Source organism: Pseudorca crassidens, chromosome 20, assembly GCF_039906515.1.
Source record: "Pseudorca crassidens isolate mPseCra1 chromosome 20, mPseCra1.hap1, whole genome shotgun sequence".
NCBI lineage: Eukaryota > Metazoa > Chordata > Mammalia > Artiodactyla > Delphinidae > Pseudorca > Pseudorca crassidens.
The window spans coordinates 9,465,049-9,483,648 of NC_090315.1; the positions used below are offsets into that span (position 1 = coordinate 9,465,049).

Genomic DNA, 18,600 nt, shown 5'->3' on the forward strand with positions numbered 1-18,600 from the left:
TGGAAAGGAGAACTGGCATCTGAAAGCTGAGGAGAATCAGTGAGGGGAGCCAGCAGAAAATGGGATTAAGGCCATCACTCCTTGGCCACCATCCCCTTTTCAGCCCGTTTGAATCTCTGACTTATTAGGCAGCCTGAGAAGAAGGCACGAGGAAAAGGCAAGAAGGACGTGTTAAGTAAGACCTCCTTAATTTCATCTTATCTTAGGATTCTTTGGGAGCTCGGTAGGCCTGCAGATTTTCCCCCTCCATTCCCAGGATTCTGATTCAGTAGGTCTGGGAGTGCGGTGGGTATATTTTAAACGTGAATCCCTGGGGGTTCTCAGAACTGGCACCCCTCGTTTATAGTATCCGTCATTGACCAGCTGTGTGGCCCTGGACAAGGCAGTTTCCCTCTCCTGTCTCAGCTTCCTGAGTTGTCTTTTGGGGGAATGCTGAGCTGTTTTAAACCTCAGAGCAGGAGGGAGAGTAGCATATTTACGGGAAAGGTGGAAAATATTTCACAGGGGTCGGGTGAGGATAGGGGACAGGTCAGGAAATGTGAGCTTTTACTAAATAGAAGAAATGAAGACTTGAGCCTTGAGGCCTGTCATCCTCAGACTGTTCACCCCTAAACACCCTTTTACATCCCCCTTGTTACCATGATCTCCAGGTTTGAAAGATCTTGCTTATAAACTGTAAATTCTTCAGTAATGTTTTTGTTATCCCAGTTTTTAGTAATCAAAGGAGTGTGTGTGGGCCAGTGCATTCAGTGCCAGCACTGTTTTAGGTCCCGTGGCCATATCGTTGAACAAATAGACAAAATCCCTATCTTTATGGAACTTACATTTGAGCCCTGCACTGCTTAAAACAGTAGCCATTAGCCACGTGTAGCTATTGAATTTTTTTTATGAGTAGGTATTACTTTTATTATTTTTTAATTTAATTTTTATTTTATACTGGGGTATAGCTGATTTATAATATTGTGTTTGTTGCAGGTGTACAGCAAAGTGATTCAGTTATACATATATCCATTCTTTTTCAGAGTCTTTTCCCATATAGATTATTACAGAATAGTGAGTAGAGTTCCCTGTGCTATACAGTAGGTCCTTGTTGATTATCTATTTTATACATAGCAGTAGCTATTGAAATTCAAGTTAATTAGAAACAAATGAAAAACTCAGTGCCTCAGTCGCACTAGCTGCCTTTCAAATGCTCCGAAGCCACATATGGCTAGAGCTCCCTTTTTGGACAATGCGGATAGAGAACAATTTCTGTCAGGCAGAAAGTCCTGTTTGAAGCACTGCTCTAGAGGGTGAAACAAATTCTAATTTATAAGGTCAGGTTGTGCTATGTGCTGTGAAGAAAAAGAGGGAGGGGACAGTACAACAGGCCAGGGGTGGCGGTAGCCGGACCTGAATCATTGGTAACTCCACTGATTTTTTTTATAATAATAAAAAAAATTACATATAGTAAAATTTACTCTTTTCGGTGTATAGTTCTGTTAATTTTGAAACATTTAGAGTTATGTCACCACCACCACAATCAAGGTACAGAACCGTTCCATCACCCCTAAAAATGATTCTGGGGCTCCCTTTAAGCCCTCCGTCTGGCAACCACTGATTCCTCTCCATTCCTGTAGTGTATCAGTAGATCACTCCTTTTTATTGCCGAGTAAGCATAAACAAAGTTTAGAATATTCTACAATGGAACACTAGCCAGCAATTAAACGCATTGTATGATGTACCACAATTTGTTCATCCATTCACCCACTGAAGGACATTTGGGTTTTTTTTAGTTTTTGGCGATTATAAACAGACTGTTACTGTAAACATTAGGTTACAGGTTTTTGTGTGAACGTAGGATTTCACTGGGTAGATACCCAGAAGTGGGATTGCCGGGTCAATATGGTAAATGTATGCTTAACGGTTTGAGAAACTGCCAAACTTTTCCAAAAGTGACTGGACCGTTTTGCCTTCCCACCAGAAATATATGAGAGTTCCAGTTGCTCCGCATCTTCCCCAGCCCTTGGTATTGTCACTTGTTTGATAATTAAATAATAGGTATGTAGTGGACACCAAGGTTTTTGACCTGTGCAGCTGGGTGAAAAAAGCTACCAGTGCTGAGACGGAGAACATTGGTTGGAGGAGGGATAAAAGTGTGTGTATGCGTGTGTGTGTGTCTTTTCTAAGAGTTTGGATTTGGTCCCATTGAGTCTGAGATTTTGGTTAGAAATCCAGATGGAGATAGCAGCACAGAAAACTAGAAATATGAGTCCTTGAGTTTAGAGGGGAAGTCACAGCTAGAGGTAGACATTTTGGGGTCGTCATCATCCCAGAGTATGTTTAAGCCATCAAACTGGTTAAGGTCTCCAACGGAGTGGGTGTAAATAGGACAGAGAGGAGGAATTGGGCCTTGGGCACTGCAACCGTTAGAAAGTGAGTTGCTACATTTTCTGTTGCTGCTGTAACATATTACCAGGAACTGAGTGGCTTAAAACAGCACACATTTTAATTCTCCTACAGTTTCCGAGGCCAGAAGTCTAAAATTGTTTTCCCTAAAATCGAGGTGTTGGCAGGGCTACATACCTTCTGGGGGCTTTAGGGAAAATCATTTCCTTGCTTTTTCCAGCTTTTAGAGGCCACCTGCATTCCTTGACTCGTGGCCCCTTCCTCCATCTTCAAAGCCAGCAAGGTAGCATCTCCAATCTCTGACTCTAAGCCCCTCCTTCCACTTACAAGGATCACTTGTCATCTTTTTTTTTTTTTTTTTTGCGGTACGCGGCCGTCTCACTGCTGCGGCCTCTCCCGTTGCGGAGCACAGGCTCCAGGCGCGCAGGCTCAGTGGCCATGGCTCACGGGCCCAGCCACTCCGCGGCATGTGGGATCTTCCCGGACCGGGGCACGAACCCGTGTCCCCTGCATTGGCAGGCGGACCCTCAACCACTGCGCCACCAGGGAAGCCCCATTTGTAAGTGATAACACTGGGCCCACCTGTATAATCCACAGTACTCTCCCCACCTCAGAACGCTTAATCACATCTGCAGTCTCTTGCCACGTAAGGTAACATATCCACAGGTCCAGGATTAGCGCGGGGACATCTTTGGGGGCACTTACTCTTCTCCCCGCAGTGGCTAAGGAAGACCCCTCACAGGAATCCAGGAAATAGTAGACACTGAGGTGAGGGTGTGGTTTGAAGGAAGAATTTCAGTGGAGCAAGGAGTCAGATGTTTCTAATGCTGCTTATGGGCCAAGATGAGGAACAAGAAATGACTTTCGGATTTAGCAGCCCAGAGGTCCTCGGTCCCCTTGATGAGCAAGGTCCAGCTGAGTGATGTGGGAAAACTTAAAGGTTCAAGCGGGGATGGGAGGAGAGACACTGGAGGTGGTGCCTTGGGACAGTTCTTTCTATGACTTCTCTGAAAAGGGGAGCAGAGAAATGGGGCGATAGCTGCTAGGAGCACGTGGGGTCAAGAGAGGGATTTTTGTTTGTTTAGGTAGGAGGAGTCACAGCAGAATTGTAAACCGATAGGGATGGTCTAGTAGAGAAAAGTCGATGATGCAGGAGAGAACGGAGAGGCGTGCTGGAGCATGGGGTTTGAGGAGGTGAGAGGGCATAAGATCTGGTGCGCAGGTCGAGGGTCTGGCCTTCAGTGAGGGCACAGCTGGGTGGTGTCAGTACCGACAGCTGGGAGTCGGGGCGCCTGCGCGCAGGCGCAGTTGCGGAGGCAGATAAGGTGGTGGGAACTTGTCTTTCTCCCGATTGCTGCCATTTCCTCCGACGAGGAGGAGAGTGGAGGCGGTGCTGGCGGCTGGAGAAGCTAGTGTGAAGTACGGTCTGGGAAAGCAGGAGGGTTGAAGGGTCTGGGGGAATGGAGAAAATTGGACCGCAGTCCGAAGGACCCCTGGGGACCAGTCCAGGTCCGTTCTGCGGGCGCAGGCACAGGGTAGGTGGAAAGTTGGCTGGAATCAGCAGCTTTGGGGTTTTGCACGGTGAGACGGAGGGCGGGAGTTAAGAGCAGGAGAGCGACGAAAGACGGTAATGGTGCACCGGAATCCACCCGAGTCAAGGCAGGAAGGGGGGACGTGATGCGGAAGGAAAGTGAAGAGGAGGATTGACTGGTTTGTAGACTTAGGGAAGGACTGGGAAACTTATGGAGTTGGGTTCCTAAAGGAAGTTGGCTGGCAATTTAGGGGTGGTGGTTGGAGAATAAATAGGCTGTTTGAGATATAAATCAGCATATAAATGGTATGTAACGCCAGGGCCCTGAGCCCTGAGCTTCGAATCAAGAAATTGGGTTTTAGTCGAGTTCGTTAATTCGTTTGTTTGTTCGTTCCTTCCTTCATTTTTTCCAGTCTCCTTGTTGGAGTGCTGAGTCCTATTTCATCCTTATTTACTTTGAACATTTTTTTTTTTGGCCGCGCCGGCGTGTGGGGATCTTAGTTCCCTCAGCAGGGATCGAACCCCTTGCTCCCTGCATTGTTAGCGCGGAGCATTAACCACTGGACCACCAGGGACGTCCCGTACTTTGCATATCTTTGACAGTGGGGCCTGTGAGGTTTTTCAAGAGCAGGGACTGGGTTTCCTTTCCTGTATTGTCCCGGAGACTGAAAGTCTTGGGAGCCCTGCAGTGACTTCTGTGTGAGGCTCTGTTCTTCCTTGTGTGGAAGTGAATTTAGGGGCTCCCTGGCTGGTTGGGAAGAAAAGATCTTGACTTTGACAGATAATTCATGTCCAGGATAGATTAGAACTTTCTCAAGTGAGGGACTCGTACCAATACTAGTGTTTTTTGAGGGGGAAAGGGGCTGGGTTATTCACTACCTTATTGATTTTCATGAATTCTGAGCTTTGGGCTGTATACACAAATTATATTTTTATTCCCAATTTTAGGTTACTTTTTCGCCTTTGACTCATAAAAACTTTCAGACAGAAAAGTAGAGCAACTAGAATAATACGCCACCACCTCGATTTTACAGCTGTTAACATTTTGCTGTTTGCACCGTCTGATTTTCTGAATAAAAAAATTTAACGTTTATTGTAGAAGTTTCAAACATACACAAAAGTAGAGAGTAGTGTCATGAATCCCTGTGTACCCATTACCCAGCCCCAGGAATTATCAGAATAGTTCATTCTTATTTCGTCTATATGCTCCTTAATTCCCCCCAAAAACCCTGAATTATTTTAAAGCAAACTTCAGGCATTTGCTGAAATATTTGAACTAGTTTACAGACATCATGACATTTTGTCCCTGTTTATTTCAGCATGCTTCTTTAAGCAATAAAGGCTTTTTCTGATTTGAGTTTCACACATTAAAAAATTAACAGAAGTACTTAAGGAAACTGGAAGTGGTGTGTGGGTATGACATTAAATAACACTAACGCTCATAAGGAGAAAGTTAATCCCTTTATATTCTCTTTCAGTTTGTCTTAGAAAGGCTCCGTTTGGTGCAGGGTGCCTTTCACAGCCCCCTCCAGCACTTGGCTAGTTAGCGCTTTGAACAAAGAGAAAGCAGCAGGTCTGGGCTCAGAGCCTCCAGCAGCCAGTGCTTTGAACTACAACCTAATCATCTGGTTTTGTTCTTTTTATTTTTGCGGCTGTCTCCTATTTGTGGCAGGCGTTGCTGTTCTGCCTGTGGGAGTGACAGAAATGGGAGTGCAGGGTGCCTAGGATCTGGAGCCAGGGTGTCTGAATTTGGATCCCCCGTTTGCTGCTCACGAGCTCTGTGATTCAGGACAAGTGATTTAACCTTTCTGTGCCTCACTTTTCTCATCGGTGACATGGGGATAACAGTTGGAAATGCTTGAGTGGGTGGTTGGGTAGTATGGGGTCACATTATCGTTGGTACAGTTGTTATCTCAACAGCCCCCAGATCTAGGGCCACCTCCATCTCCCTCGATCCCAATATGGAGGGACCCCTTCCTTCCTCACCCTCAGAATGTTAGGGGTTAAGGACATGGACTCTGGAGCCAGACGACTGGCTTTGGATCCTGGCTCTGCGACTCATTAGGCTGTGTGGCCTTGAGCAGGTTACTCGACCTCTCTGTGCTTCTGTCACCTCATTTGTAAAATCAGGACAATGATGAATTGTAATAGCTTTTGCATGAATTAATTCATATAAAGTTTTGGAAGAGTGCCTACCGCCCACTAAGCACCCCAGTTCATAAGAAGTTGATTCTTTGACAGAAAAAATAATTCAGTGAAAAAAAATCCAGGGTTTTCCTAGATATGGTGGAAATTGCCAAGGTGGTATGAAGAATGTCTGAAGGTTGGGAAATAATTTTTGGAGGAGATGGGAGTGAACCAGGCACAGCCCCATGGCTCCGGAGCCCCACATCTGTTTGGAAAGTTAAACTGAACGTAATCTGGGGACCACGGGGTGGATGCAATAAGTGTGATGAGAGAAGTACTAATTAACCACCGTGAGAGGCCAGGAAAGTGAGCTGCTCTTCCAGCAGGTGCCCCCGGGAGGCTTCCTGGCAGCCTATCAGCTCGGAGCTGGGCCAAAGGGGACTGGCCCTGGGTGGGAGGGTGGGCAGGGCCTCACCAGAGGGAAGAGCCAGTGGGGGGCTGAGAAAGAGAATTAGAAAAGTTATCTGGGGCTTAGATTTACTATTTTAAAAAAAAGTCAAACAGGTAATAAATATGTATGGTTCAAAATAAAATCAGGACAGAGGTACACAGTGACCAGTTCGGCTCACAGCCCGTCACCTTGTCGGCCCCAGCCACTTCTGTTGCTTTCTTGGTTATCTTTCCAGAGTTTCTGATTGGCTGAAATAAGCAGTACTAACGAATATGTATATTCTTATTTTCCCTTGTCTTGCAAAATCAATAGCATATTATATCCACTGTTCTGCCTCCTTTATTATTTATTATTAGTTAAAATGTTACTAGATCTAGGCCTTCTTTCTATAGCAGTAATAGTGCCTTCATTCTGTTTTGTTTTTTACTTTTTATTTTGAAATAATTAGAGACTCACAGGAAGTTGTAAAAATAGTACACCCATCTTCCCCCAGAGGTGACATCATTTTTTTTTTAATTTATTTTTAATTTTATTTTTGGCTGCATTGGGTCTTCATTGCTGCGGGCTTTCTCTAGTTGTGGCGAGCGGGGGCTACTCTTTGTTGCAGTGCGCGGGCTTCTCATTGCAGTGGCTTCTCTTGTTGTAGAGCACAGGCTCTAGACGCACGGGCTTCAGTAGTTGTGGCTTGCGGGCTCAGTAGTTTTTGTGATGCACGGACTTAGTTGCTCCGTGGCATGTGGGATCTTCCGGGACCAGGGCTCAAACCCGTGTCCCCTGCATTGGCAGGCGGATTCTTAACCACTGCACCACCAGGGAAGCCCGTGACATCTTATATTAGTGTAATCCAGTATTAAAACCAGGAAATTAGCCTTGGACAGTACTGTTAGCTGGATTCTAGCCCGTGTTCAGTTTTTACATGCGCTCCTGTGTGTGTGTGACTGTCTGTCTATGCAGTTTGATCCCATGCAGAGATCTGTGGACGCACCACCACAATTGAGATACAGAACAGTGCCGTCTCCCCAGAGGAACTCCCTATGCTACCTACCCCTTCACAGCCCCCGCCCCCTGGCAATTGCTCATCTCCATGTGAGTTTTGTCCTTTGGAGAATGTCATGTAAATGGAATCATCCAGTCCACACCCTTTTGAGATTGGTGTGCCCCCCACGAGGGTCTTAACAGTATACCTTGGAAACAGCTCAACAGCTGATTTATTTAGCCCTGTGGGTATGATTTGATGAACTGCCATGTCTCACAGCCATTGTAGCATATTATATAATCAATGCAAAAATTTTTTTCACTAACCTGAAAATTTAGCTAAAAAAAAAAACCCAACTGAACAAAACCTTTTGGTCTTCAGTATGTCATTGTATTAGACAAAAAGCAGGCTCCATACGGTAAAGGAAGCGCCTGTTCTCTGACTCAGACCCCTTTTCTTCACTAATAAATCTCACCAGCAAATCATTTTGGTCTGTAAAAACTGGAGTTTCTTCTTGATGGGGAAACTCATGTTTCTGATTTTGTGGGGTTTTTTTCTTTCTGAAAAGAAGTGTCAATGTAAATAATTCAGAAACGATCTATAATGGGAATAGAAAAAAAAGAGTTTTATTCGAGCCAAACGGAGGACTGTAGTTCAGGAGACAGCCTCTCAGTTCTGAGGAACTGCTCCAGAGAAGCATGGTTTTCAGCACAGTTTTATATCTTGTTAGAACAAAGAACGTACATCAAACACGACCGGGAGTAGATTCCTTCAAGGTTTCAAAAAGAGGGAAAAAAAAGATTAGCATGCAGACACAGTGAGTCAGTATGGCCGTGGCACCTGGGAAGGGAACCTTGTCTTTGAAGGGCTACTAGCCCGGCTGTCATAGGAAGGGAGACATTTATCCCTATCTTCAGAGTGGACGTTCTTTATTTCTGGTAAATGCATTCTCTTCTTTAGTTGGTTAAAGCAGCTGCACGTTGTACGTTTGACAGGCCATATGATGGGCTGTTCAGTGAGTGTCAAGTTCAAGCCAGGTGATGTAGATTTCAGGGTGATTTCCCCAAACCTCAGTGTGTGGAAGTTTCTGTTTTGATCCCTGCACAATCAGTATCCTCACCAAGTATTTGGATGTCTACTTCAGGAACTGCCCACTGGAGAAGAGGAGGACAGGGGAGGGGAGGATTCTGACGCCATCATGCAGCGAAGTATTATGTAAGTACCCTCCCCACACCCCTGCCCCTGCCACCGGCTTACATACTCCAAGTTCTCTGCTCCCCTCTCTGACTCTGCGCCTTATCTTAGAAGAACTCGGGTTAGTCTTCACGTAGGGATTTCCAGGCGTTGAGCAGTACGGAAAGTGGGAAAGGGGATCAGAAAAATAGGTAGTGTAGTAACCAGAATTTTTAGTTGCAAGGTTCAGAGACCCTGACCCCTGGTTCTCAATCGGGGGCAGTTTTGTCCCCCAGGGAACAACAGACATTTTTGGTTGTCACCACCTGGGGGGAGAGGGAGTTTCCCACTAGCATCTAGTGGATAAAGGCCAGGCAGGCTGCTAAACATCCTACGATGCCCCGGGTAGCCCTCCACAACGAAGAGTGACCGGAAATGCCGGTAGTGCCCGGCTTGAGGAACCCGGTACTCAGTCAGGCTGGCTTCAGGAAAAACAGAAAAGGATTCTTTGGCTTGTGTAGTGGAAACTTGGCTTTTTAAAAAATTAATTAATTAATTAATTAATTGTTGGCTGTGTTGGGTCTTCGTTTCTGTGTGAGGGCTTTCTCCAGTTGCGGCGAGCGGGGACCACTCCTCATCGCAGTGCGTAGGCCTCTCACTGTCACTGCCTCTCTTGTTGCGGAGCACAGGCTCCAGACGCGCAGGCTCAGGAGTTGTGGCTCACGGGCCTAGTTGCTCCGCAGCATGTGGGATCCTCCGGGACCAGTGCTTAAACCCGTGTCCCCTGCATTGGCAGGCAGATTCTCAACCACTGTGCCAGCAGGGAAGCCCGAAACTTGGCTTTAATAGTCAGATCCAGTTGTCCAGACTTTCTCACTGGGACTCTGTCTCCATCGTTCAGCTCTGCTTTCTTGGATGTTGTATCACTCTGGCAGGCAGTCTTCCTTAGGCTTTTAGTACCCTAGAGCCAGCAATCCTGGTGGAAAGAGGTGGTCTCTCTCCCAGCTGTCACAACAATATCTAGAGTTAAGTTTCATTGGCCCACCTTGGGCCGCATGCCGGTCCCTGAGCCAGCCACTGTCGTAGCCCCAGGGATGCAGGGCCTTGAGTGGCCAGGCCCAGGGCCTGTGCCCTGGTTGTGGGTGAAAGGGCAGACCCACGCGAACCATAGGGACTGAGAGAATGTGGGGGAACGGGCATCACAAGAAAAACGTGGAGGGCTATTCCCAGAAGGAGGGGATGGATTCTAGACAGATCCAGACCTGGATGTCACCCACAGAGACCTGGGAGTTGGTGGCTTACACAGATCCTACACTGCATTTTTCTCAGGTGATGAGAAATCTGGGGACAGTCTCTCCTGGGATGATAGCACTTTTGATTGCTTTCTGTCACCTTGCTTTATTTTATTTTATTTTTAAATTTTTTCCTTTTTTGGCCGTGCCGTGTGGCATGTGGGATCTTAGTTCCCTGACCAGGGATCAAACCCATGCCCCCAGCATTGGGAGCGCAGAATGTTAACCACTGGACCATCAAGGAAGTCCCTATTTTATTTTTTAAAGATTAAGTAAACTTTTAATTTTGGAATTATTTTAGACGTACCAGGAAGTTGTAAAGTTGTACAGAGAGTCCCTGTACACCCTTCACCCAGTTTCCGTTGTTGACACTTTACATCACTGTGGTCCACTGGTCACAATAAGGAACCAACAGGGATACATTCCTTTTAACTAAGCTCCAGACTTCATTTGCATTTCACCAGTTTATCTGTTAATGTCCTTTTCTGTTCCAGGATCTGATTTGGAGCCATGTTGCATTTAGCTGTCATGCCTCGTCTGGGTGACAGTTTCTCAGGCTTTCTTTGTCATGACACCTGTAGCCTTACCCCCGGTTTGGTTTGTCCGATATTCTCATAGCCTGGGGTTTTGGGCACTGAGGTGAGGTGCCCTCTCATTGCCTCATATTGGGGGTGCACGACGTCCCCAAGACATCGTAGGCAATGTTAACCTTCCTCTCTTGGCCAGGTCCCTGTGCCGTCAAGCCCCTGTTTTTCCCCTCTCAGTACTCTGCTCTCTGGGGCAAGCCACTCAGCCTCATCAGGCTCAGGTAGAGGGGAGGGCACCTTTATCTTTTTCAGAGCACGTAACTCCTTTGGACATTTTATATTTACCTATTTGCTAATGTCTGCCTACCCCACTAGAGTGTCAGCCCCTCCAGGGCAGGGGCATATGTGTCTGGGTCATTGCCCTGCCCCTAGCTTCCAAGGACAGGCCTTGGCACATAGTAAGTGCATAGTTAATCCCTGTGGAACGGAAATTGGGGTGTGTCCTGTCTCAGGTGAGTGGCAAGTTGGGGCAGAAAAATAAGCAGAGCGTTGCCTCCTCCATCTGATAAGCCTCAGTTTTCCTTATTGGTCTAAGGGGGTTGTTTGAAGCCTTCTGTTGCATCCTGGGACGGGGACGGGCATCGGAAGCTGTGGAATGTGGTGTGTGTTAGAGGGGTTATTGGTTCTGTTATCATTCACTTTTCCGCACCCCACCCTCTGCTCCTCCAGGTCATTTTTCCAGCCCAAGAAAGAGGGCAAAGTGAAGAAGCCAGAGAAGGAGATATCCAACAGCACCAGAGAAACAGAGTCCCCTCCAAAGTACGTTCTGGGGCTGGGATGTGGTGAATCTGTTCCTTTTATCAGTCAGGACCTGGCTCAGAATATCTCAGGGCCCCACAGGGAAATTTTTGACTCTGGTAACTGGACAAGCCAAAGGTAGGGTCATCTTCAGGCACAGCTGGATCCAGGGCCTCAGAGTTGTCTTCAGGGCTCCGTCCCAGTGTCTTGACTTCATTCTGGAGCAGACTGCATGAGGCAGAGACCCTGCCACTGGCCGCATCTAAATAGAAGAGAACAATGTTCTTTCCTCCAGCATCCTTGTCACAGATTCTCGGGAAGACCCTGCCCCTGGACCGGTCAGCTTTCCAAAGCATGCACTCAGGGTAGATTTAGCTCACATCCCCAGTTTGGGAGCCTGGGCAAGTAACTTCACTTCCTGTACCCCAGTTTCCTCACGGGTAGCAGGGTATCATGATCTGTATCAGGCTTTCTGTGTGGGTTTGATGCATTAACACACTAACGACTTACAGAACAGTGCCTGGTTCATAAAAGACGCTCAGTCAGTGGTAAGAATGAGGTCATGATTTAGCAACGCTCTCGACTTTTAGATCTGCCCCTTTTGTGTTTGCACTGCTATATATGCACACTTATTGTGTGTGGTTTTATTTTCTGTGACATGTTTTCATGTCTTGAAAAATAGAGATGATACTGCGTATGTGGTTCCTGAACTTGCTTTCTTCAGTGACAGTATGACTTAGAGATTTTTTCCACTCCTGAACACAAAGGACCCTCGGATCCCTTTTACCTTCTGCTCTGTGTTCCATTTTATGGATGTGCTGTAGAAATTATGTAACGTCCCCCTACCGATGGGTATTTAGGTTGTTTCCACTTTTTGGCTGAAACAATCCATGCTGCAGTTTAGTCTGTATGTGTGACTTCTTGGGCACACGTGCAGATTTTTTTTTCTAGCATAGATACCCACATGTGGAATTACACATGGTAATTATTAATACATCAGCTCAGAAGTAGGTAAATAAAAATTTGAAGTGCTTCCAGTTTTACTCTCCAGAGAAACTACTATCACCAATCTGAGGTATATCCTTCCATACCTTTTTTCTATGCGTAAAAACATACGTGCGCCTAATACAGTTAGTTACGACACATAGTAGGTGCTCAATAGGGAACTGCTGAATGAATAAGTGTTTCTCACACTTATATGTTGGATGGCAGGGACTCTCATTTTGGTCACTGTTATATCTCAAGTAGCTGGCACATGCCTGACATACAACAGATAATAATACACATTTTTAATTTATTTTTAAATAGGAAAAGCAGGATTATTCTGTATGCAAGTTGCAGGTACATATGGGCAAACATGTATCTTTTACATTCATGGAATCATACTGTATAGATTCATTTAGTCAACAAATATCTACTGAGAATCTACTATGTGCCGGGCACCTAGACTCTGTGGGTTTAGCAGTGAATAAAATCAACAGCAACTCCTCTCACAGATTTGACAGTCTGCTTTCTCTCCCCACAAAAAAAAGTCTTAGAGCCATCCACTTCATCTGATCTCACTTTATTCTCTTTAATGTTCCATGACAAGAGCGTGCCATCATTGACCTAAGTAGGGAGGTGTTTGTGTACATCTTGGTCTTTGTCCAGACCGTGAGCTTTATGAGTACAGAAACCGGTAGGAATCAGCTGTGTTCTCAGCCCCTTAAGTGACTTCCATCAGCAGGCATATTGGTTGTATTTTGACGGCCGTGTCTGTGTTCCTCACCAGACTGGGAGTGCCTCAGAGCTGGTGTTAGGGGAGTCGTTGGGCTGCTTTACCAGTAACCAAAGTCATGGTGACTTGGTTAAAGTTAAAATTGCCTCTTTCTCACTTGAAAGATTCTGAGCTGTTTAAGCAGTTTGGAGCAGCTAGGTGACTCTGTACCACTTGGTGGTACTGGGACCCAGGTTCTTTCTCTCCCTCTCTCTCTGCTGTGTCCTGCCTTCACCTGCATTGTCAAAGGGGGTCAGCAAGTCGAAGTTCTAGGGATAAGAGAGCAGTGAGGACAAGCAGTCAGGAGCAGGTTGCAGGCGTCAACATCCTGTTGGTCAGAACTCATCACATGGCCATACCTGGCTGCAGGGGAGGCTGGGAAATGTAGTCCCTACCTAGGGGACTCGGGCTTGCATGACTGAAAGAGCGTCTCCAAAGGGATGTTGGAGGCCAGTCTCCGCCCTCAGTAGGGACTTCACGTGCTCCTCAGCACCACCCATCACAGGGTGGGCACACAGGAGGCCTCCAGAGAGCGGGATGGGTGGATGCGTGACTAAGAGTATATGCTGAGGAGGCCCCTAGAAAATGTTCATTGAATGCTTGAAAGGCAAGGAGGGGAATGAAACATAATGAAGGGGCTGGAGAATTTGGGAGTAGCGTCCCCACTCTATCTGCTGGAATAAAACCTCCATTTTCTCATCCTCCAGGGTGGCGCTGAAGGAGCGGAATAGAGTGGTACCTGAGGGCGACTCTCCAGTGAAGAGGCCAGGGAGGAAGATGGCCCGGGTCCTGGGCAGCGAAGGGGAGGACGAGGAGGAGGAAGCCCCCAAGCCCCCCAAAATCCAGGTAGGGCCCCAGCAGCCTGCCCACATTTACCAGAAGAAACCATCATTCCCAGTGGCCTTTGGAGCTGAGTGCAGTGGCTGCTCAGGAGAATTCTGGAGATGATGCCCCAGCGGGGGAGGAGTGGAGTGGTCCTGCCTGGTCTCTGTGCTCCTAACCCCGCCTCTGCCGGGCGGCTGGGCTCGGCTCCCTGGCCTGGGGTGCCTGGGCAGCCTCAGCTGGCACGAGCAGCTCCCGATAGATAGCCCTCGCCTCGTAGGGTGGCTGTGAAGGTGCAGTGAGTCGATTCACATACGGATCAGAGAAGAACGCCTGCTACAGAGGAAGGGCTCGGAAATCCGTCCAGTCTCTCCTGTTGTGGGAGGGCTTTCTATCTTCAAGTGCATCGGCTCACTTGCTCCTCTCATTTAAGTCATTTCATGCCTGTTGGCTGCTCTGAGGATAACGTCTGAAGTGCAGCACTTCTCAGTCTGTCGATGGTGAAGTGAGCTCCTGTCTCCCCCCTGCTCAAACCCCCTGGCGTTGCCAGCTCAGGCCAAAGCTGGTTCTTACAGAGCCTCCAAGGCCCCTCAGAAGCTGCTTCTTCCTTGTCATCTTCGTCTTTTCCTCAGCTAACTCTGCCCCAGGGTGCTTCTATACTGTTGCTTGCCATCCCTAGATGCCCTTGTCCAAGTGAATGCCCACATTCAGCCAGTGGGAAGAGCAGGGCACTCCACTTGCCTTTAGGTGAATGTTATTTGAACCAGTGGACCTGTATATCCTTACATTGCATTGTGTAGACCTGGGGCTTCTGACCACACCTAGATGTAAGGGAGGCTGGGAAGTGTAGTCCTCGGGCTCCTGAGCACACCTAGCTGCAAGGGATCCTGGGAAGTATAGTTTTTAGTTGGGCTGTATTATGCCTAGCTAAAAATCAAAGATTCTGTTACTTCAGAAAAAAAAGAATTGTTATTGGGGTCCATAATAGGGACAGTCTGGGACCATGAAACTACGCAGGATGGTGGAGGGATGGCCCAGGTAAGAGGGGATGAGGCCTAAGTGGGGCTGAGTCCCTCTGTACTCTCAAGTGCTTGGAAAATGACGTAGCTGGGTGCTCCCTCCTTCCTCCTCTCACTCAGGAATTGCTCTTTCTCTCCCCTTCCAGAAGCGTGCTCCAGATTCCCCACAAGTCTCCCCTCCCAGTCCTGGCACACCGCCTGAGAGCAGCCCTTCCCACTCTAGCACCTCTCCCACGGTCGTCTCCCCGTCAGGGATCCCGAAGCGTCGCACGGGTAAGGACCCCCTGGCCTCGCCCTTTCAGTTGCCTGTCTTTGTCCACACTTGGATTTCTGCATCATTCAGCCATCCTCGTGACAGCCCCGATTTTAGCGTTGTGGTTAAGAGCACGGCTCCACCATCCACTGGCTGTGTGACCTTGGGCAAATGACTTCCCTTCTCTGGGCTTTATCCCTAAAACGACTGATAATTACAGTACCTCCCACCCAGAGATGTTGGGAGGATTAAAAGTGAATACGTGTAAGGGCCTGGAACTGGGCCCAGCCTACAGTAAGCGCTCAGTAAATGCAGGTTATTGTCACTGTGATGTGTGCAGTGCTGGAGGCCACACAGCTCACTGTGGGAGCCCAGGGGAGGGCCCCTGACTCAAGGGAGACTTCTAGGAGAGAGCTTAACCAAGCTGAGCCCTGAGGGACAGAAGAGGAGTGAGCAGGGACTGAGGAGGGGAAAAGGCCTTGGGGGCACTGATGGTAGGTGTGTTGGTGCTCAGAGCGTGGGGTTGGGGACAACGAGCAATGAGACTAGAGAAGGTCCATGGAAAGCCCGTCTGAGGAGCGGCGCCTCTGTCGCCAGGGGGGTTGGGAAGATTTTTACACAGGGGAGGGACAGGGGAGAGACCCCCCACATGACGCAGGGTGATACGGCCTGCTGAGATCCTGAACCGTGGTGATTGAGGAACTAAAATTTTTTTAAAATTTTTATTGGAGTATAATTGATTTACAGTATTGTTAGTTTTTGCTGTACAGCAAAGTGAATCAGTTATACATATACGTATATTCACCCATTTTTAGACTCTTTTCCTGTGTAGGTCATTACAGAGTATTGAGTAGAGTTCCCTGTGCTGTACAGTAGAGGAACTGAATTTTTAATGCTACTTTAATTCAATTTAAATTGGAAAGCTGACTCTAGTTTCAATTATTGAAGCCTTGCAATAATTCGATCAACTCGGATATGTGACGCCACTTTCTCAACGGTAAATTCCATGAAATCTAAACACATCGAGTATTTCTGATGAAAATTTAGTGCCCAATTGAGATGTGCTTTTAAGTGCATCGGATTTTGAAGACTTAGCATAGAAAAAGGAATGTTACTCATTTCTTTTAATATTCAAAACATGTTGGAATCATCATATTTTGGATTTATTGGGTTAAGTAAACGATATTGTTCAAACAATTCTCCTGGTTCTTTTTCCTTTTCTCAGTGTAGCCACTAGAAAGTTAAAGATGATGTACGTGGCTCACTGCATATTTCCACTGGTGGTGCTGGTATAAGGAAGAATAGTGGTAACGCCGGATGCTAGGGGAGCTCTGGATTGAGGGCCCGAGGAGGCACCATCTGGCCTGAGTCTTGGAAGATGGGTTAGGGTTGGCTGTGCTGAGAATGGGCGGTTGGGAAGGGTTGCAGCCAGGACAGCCCGTGCAAAGGCCTCCAGGTGGGAACAGCACGGCACACGGGGGAATCCCATCCATCTCGGCGTCTCTGGGCAATAAGGTGTAATTTGGGGAGCAGGAAGGGTTTGAGGATAGTGTGTGGTGAGAGGTGAGACAGAGAGGAGGGTGGCTGTTGGCTCCTAAGATGAAGGAACCTGCTCGGGGTCACACAGCCAGGAAGCAGGAGCGGCCTGCACGGCAGCCGTGGCTGTGGGCAGGCGGAGGAGGGCAGGGGCCCAGAGCCTTCTCAGGGCCCCATCATCGCGGGGTCTGAGCTCACCGGGGTGGGGCAGGCGGGCCGGCAAGGAGGCCACACTGAGCCCTTTGCCTTCCCAGCCCGGAAGCAGCTTTCCAAACGGACATTTCAGGATGTCCTGCAAGAGCAGGGCAAGGACGAGGACGGAGGAACCAAGAAGAAGAGGAAGAAGGAGGAGGAGGAGGAAGAAGGTAAGGCCCTGGGGTTGGGGACTGACTCTGTGTGCGTGTCTGTGTGTGTGTGTGTGTGTGTGTGAGAGAGAGAGAGAGAGAGAAAGTGTGATCTGGAGGGGCAGGGGCCTGTGGGACTGACTGCGTGTGTGTGTGTGTGTGTGTGTGTGTGTGTGTGTGAGAGAGAGAGAGAGAGAGAAAGTGTGATCTGGAGGGGCAGGGGCCTGTGGGACTGACTGCGTGTGTGTGTGTGTGTGTGTGTGCGCGTGTGTGCGCAAGTGTGATCTGGAGGGGCGGGGGCCTGTCTGAGAGGGCAGGCTGTGAGGACCCCACTGATTTGACACCTCTGTCCAAGAATCCACACGAGTCCGTCAGAATCCCACAGCCCCACCTGGGGAATTTTGTCATGAAAACATTCTGGAATGCATTCGTTTGGCCATCTTAATTCAGTACGAATTCATATGCAGCTTCTCATTTTTCTCTTCTATTTTTATGTTTCTCATATGGAATATATTTTCCTCTAAATGGTTTGTTTTTTGTTGTAAATCTTACCAGAAAGCAGAGAGGTTCGCAAACTTCCAGGGCCCATGGTGCCTTAGCAACTTTTTCACGGTGCCTCAAGGCCAATACCTTTACTGTTCGGTTTGTTAAGTTGTTATGTCTGAACAACTATTTATTTATGTTCTAGCAACTTGGGCATTTGAGAAAATAATACATATAACGTTGAAAGGAAAAATAATATTTAATTTCACTGTTAAATAATCATAATTAGTTACTAATTGTGATGTCTCCTGGGCACTGCACAATTGCTCAGACTTTGGAATCCGGTTGAACACTGCCACTTTCCTTGGTGATTTTTGTGCTGTACTTGGTTTTTATCACACCACCAGTGAGTACCCAGCCTTGCAGAAAGCTAACGTCAGGAATTGCCAAGAATGTGATCTAATACTGACAAGCAAAATACCCTGAGCTAGTAGGTCATACGGTGTCCAGCAGATGTCACCAATTTCCCTTGAAAATGTAAAGTGTCCTCCGTGGGAAACACAACCATAAAGACCTGATCCATTGATCATTTGGGGCCTGTACGAGATTATAATAATCGTAGCCTTTGCCACTGTCAATGTGTTTGTTTAATAAAAGGTCCTTATTAGGTTTATCTTTCCCAGGGAAGATCTGAGTTTGGTGGAGATTTGATTTCCAGTTGGCAATTTTTAGTCAGTAACAAATTTTACTATAAATCATGCAGTTTTAGCCATTGTCTGTGTCTGGGGATTTTGGGGGGTGAGGTGGGGCTTCTTTCTACTGAGGCAGATTTTTCCCAAGTTAGTTGATGCAGTTTTTATTATTACCCTGGAGGTGGATTTTTTTTTTTTTTTCCAGTCAGCTTAAAAAAAAAACAACACCTTTATTTTTATCTCTAACAAGTCACTGTTGGCATTTTGAACCCTTTCCAGTTCTATTTTGCAGTGAATAATTCTAAAATAATGGTTTATAAGAAAAGACTGGCCCTCTCTGTTTCTTAGCTGCCCAGGTGAGCATCGGGGTTGGTTTCCCTCAAGGGCCCTGCCTGGTTCAGGGCTGACCAGGAGCGGGCTCTCACACGTCTC

The 18,600-nt window shown here is 47.3% G+C and overlaps 1 protein-coding gene across 5 annotated transcripts in view; it reads left to right on the plus strand.

The window, feature by feature from the left end:
- The window catches only part of LIG1 (DNA ligase 1), a 41,883-nt gene that overhangs the window by 1,053 nt on the left and 22,230 nt on the right, over positions 1-18,600 (plus strand). For 3 of the 5 annotated variants that reach the window (XM_067719563.1, XM_067719565.1, XM_067719566.1), the window contains exons 2-6: positions 8,618-8,688; positions 11,195-11,284; positions 13,727-13,865; positions 15,007-15,133; positions 16,904-17,014. In XM_067719563.1, the coding sequence (XP_067575664.1) occupies positions 8,672-8,688; positions 11,195-11,284; positions 13,727-13,865; positions 15,007-15,133; positions 16,904-17,014 (484 nt within the window). In that variant the 5' untranslated portion in view covers positions 8,618-8,671. Of the gene's footprint in view, positions 1-110; positions 176-8,488; positions 8,511-8,617; positions 8,689-11,194; positions 11,285-13,726; positions 13,866-15,006; positions 15,134-16,903; positions 17,015-18,600 lie in introns of those variants that run through there. The other 2 variants (XM_067719567.1, XM_067719568.1) reach the window with 2 other exon arrangements.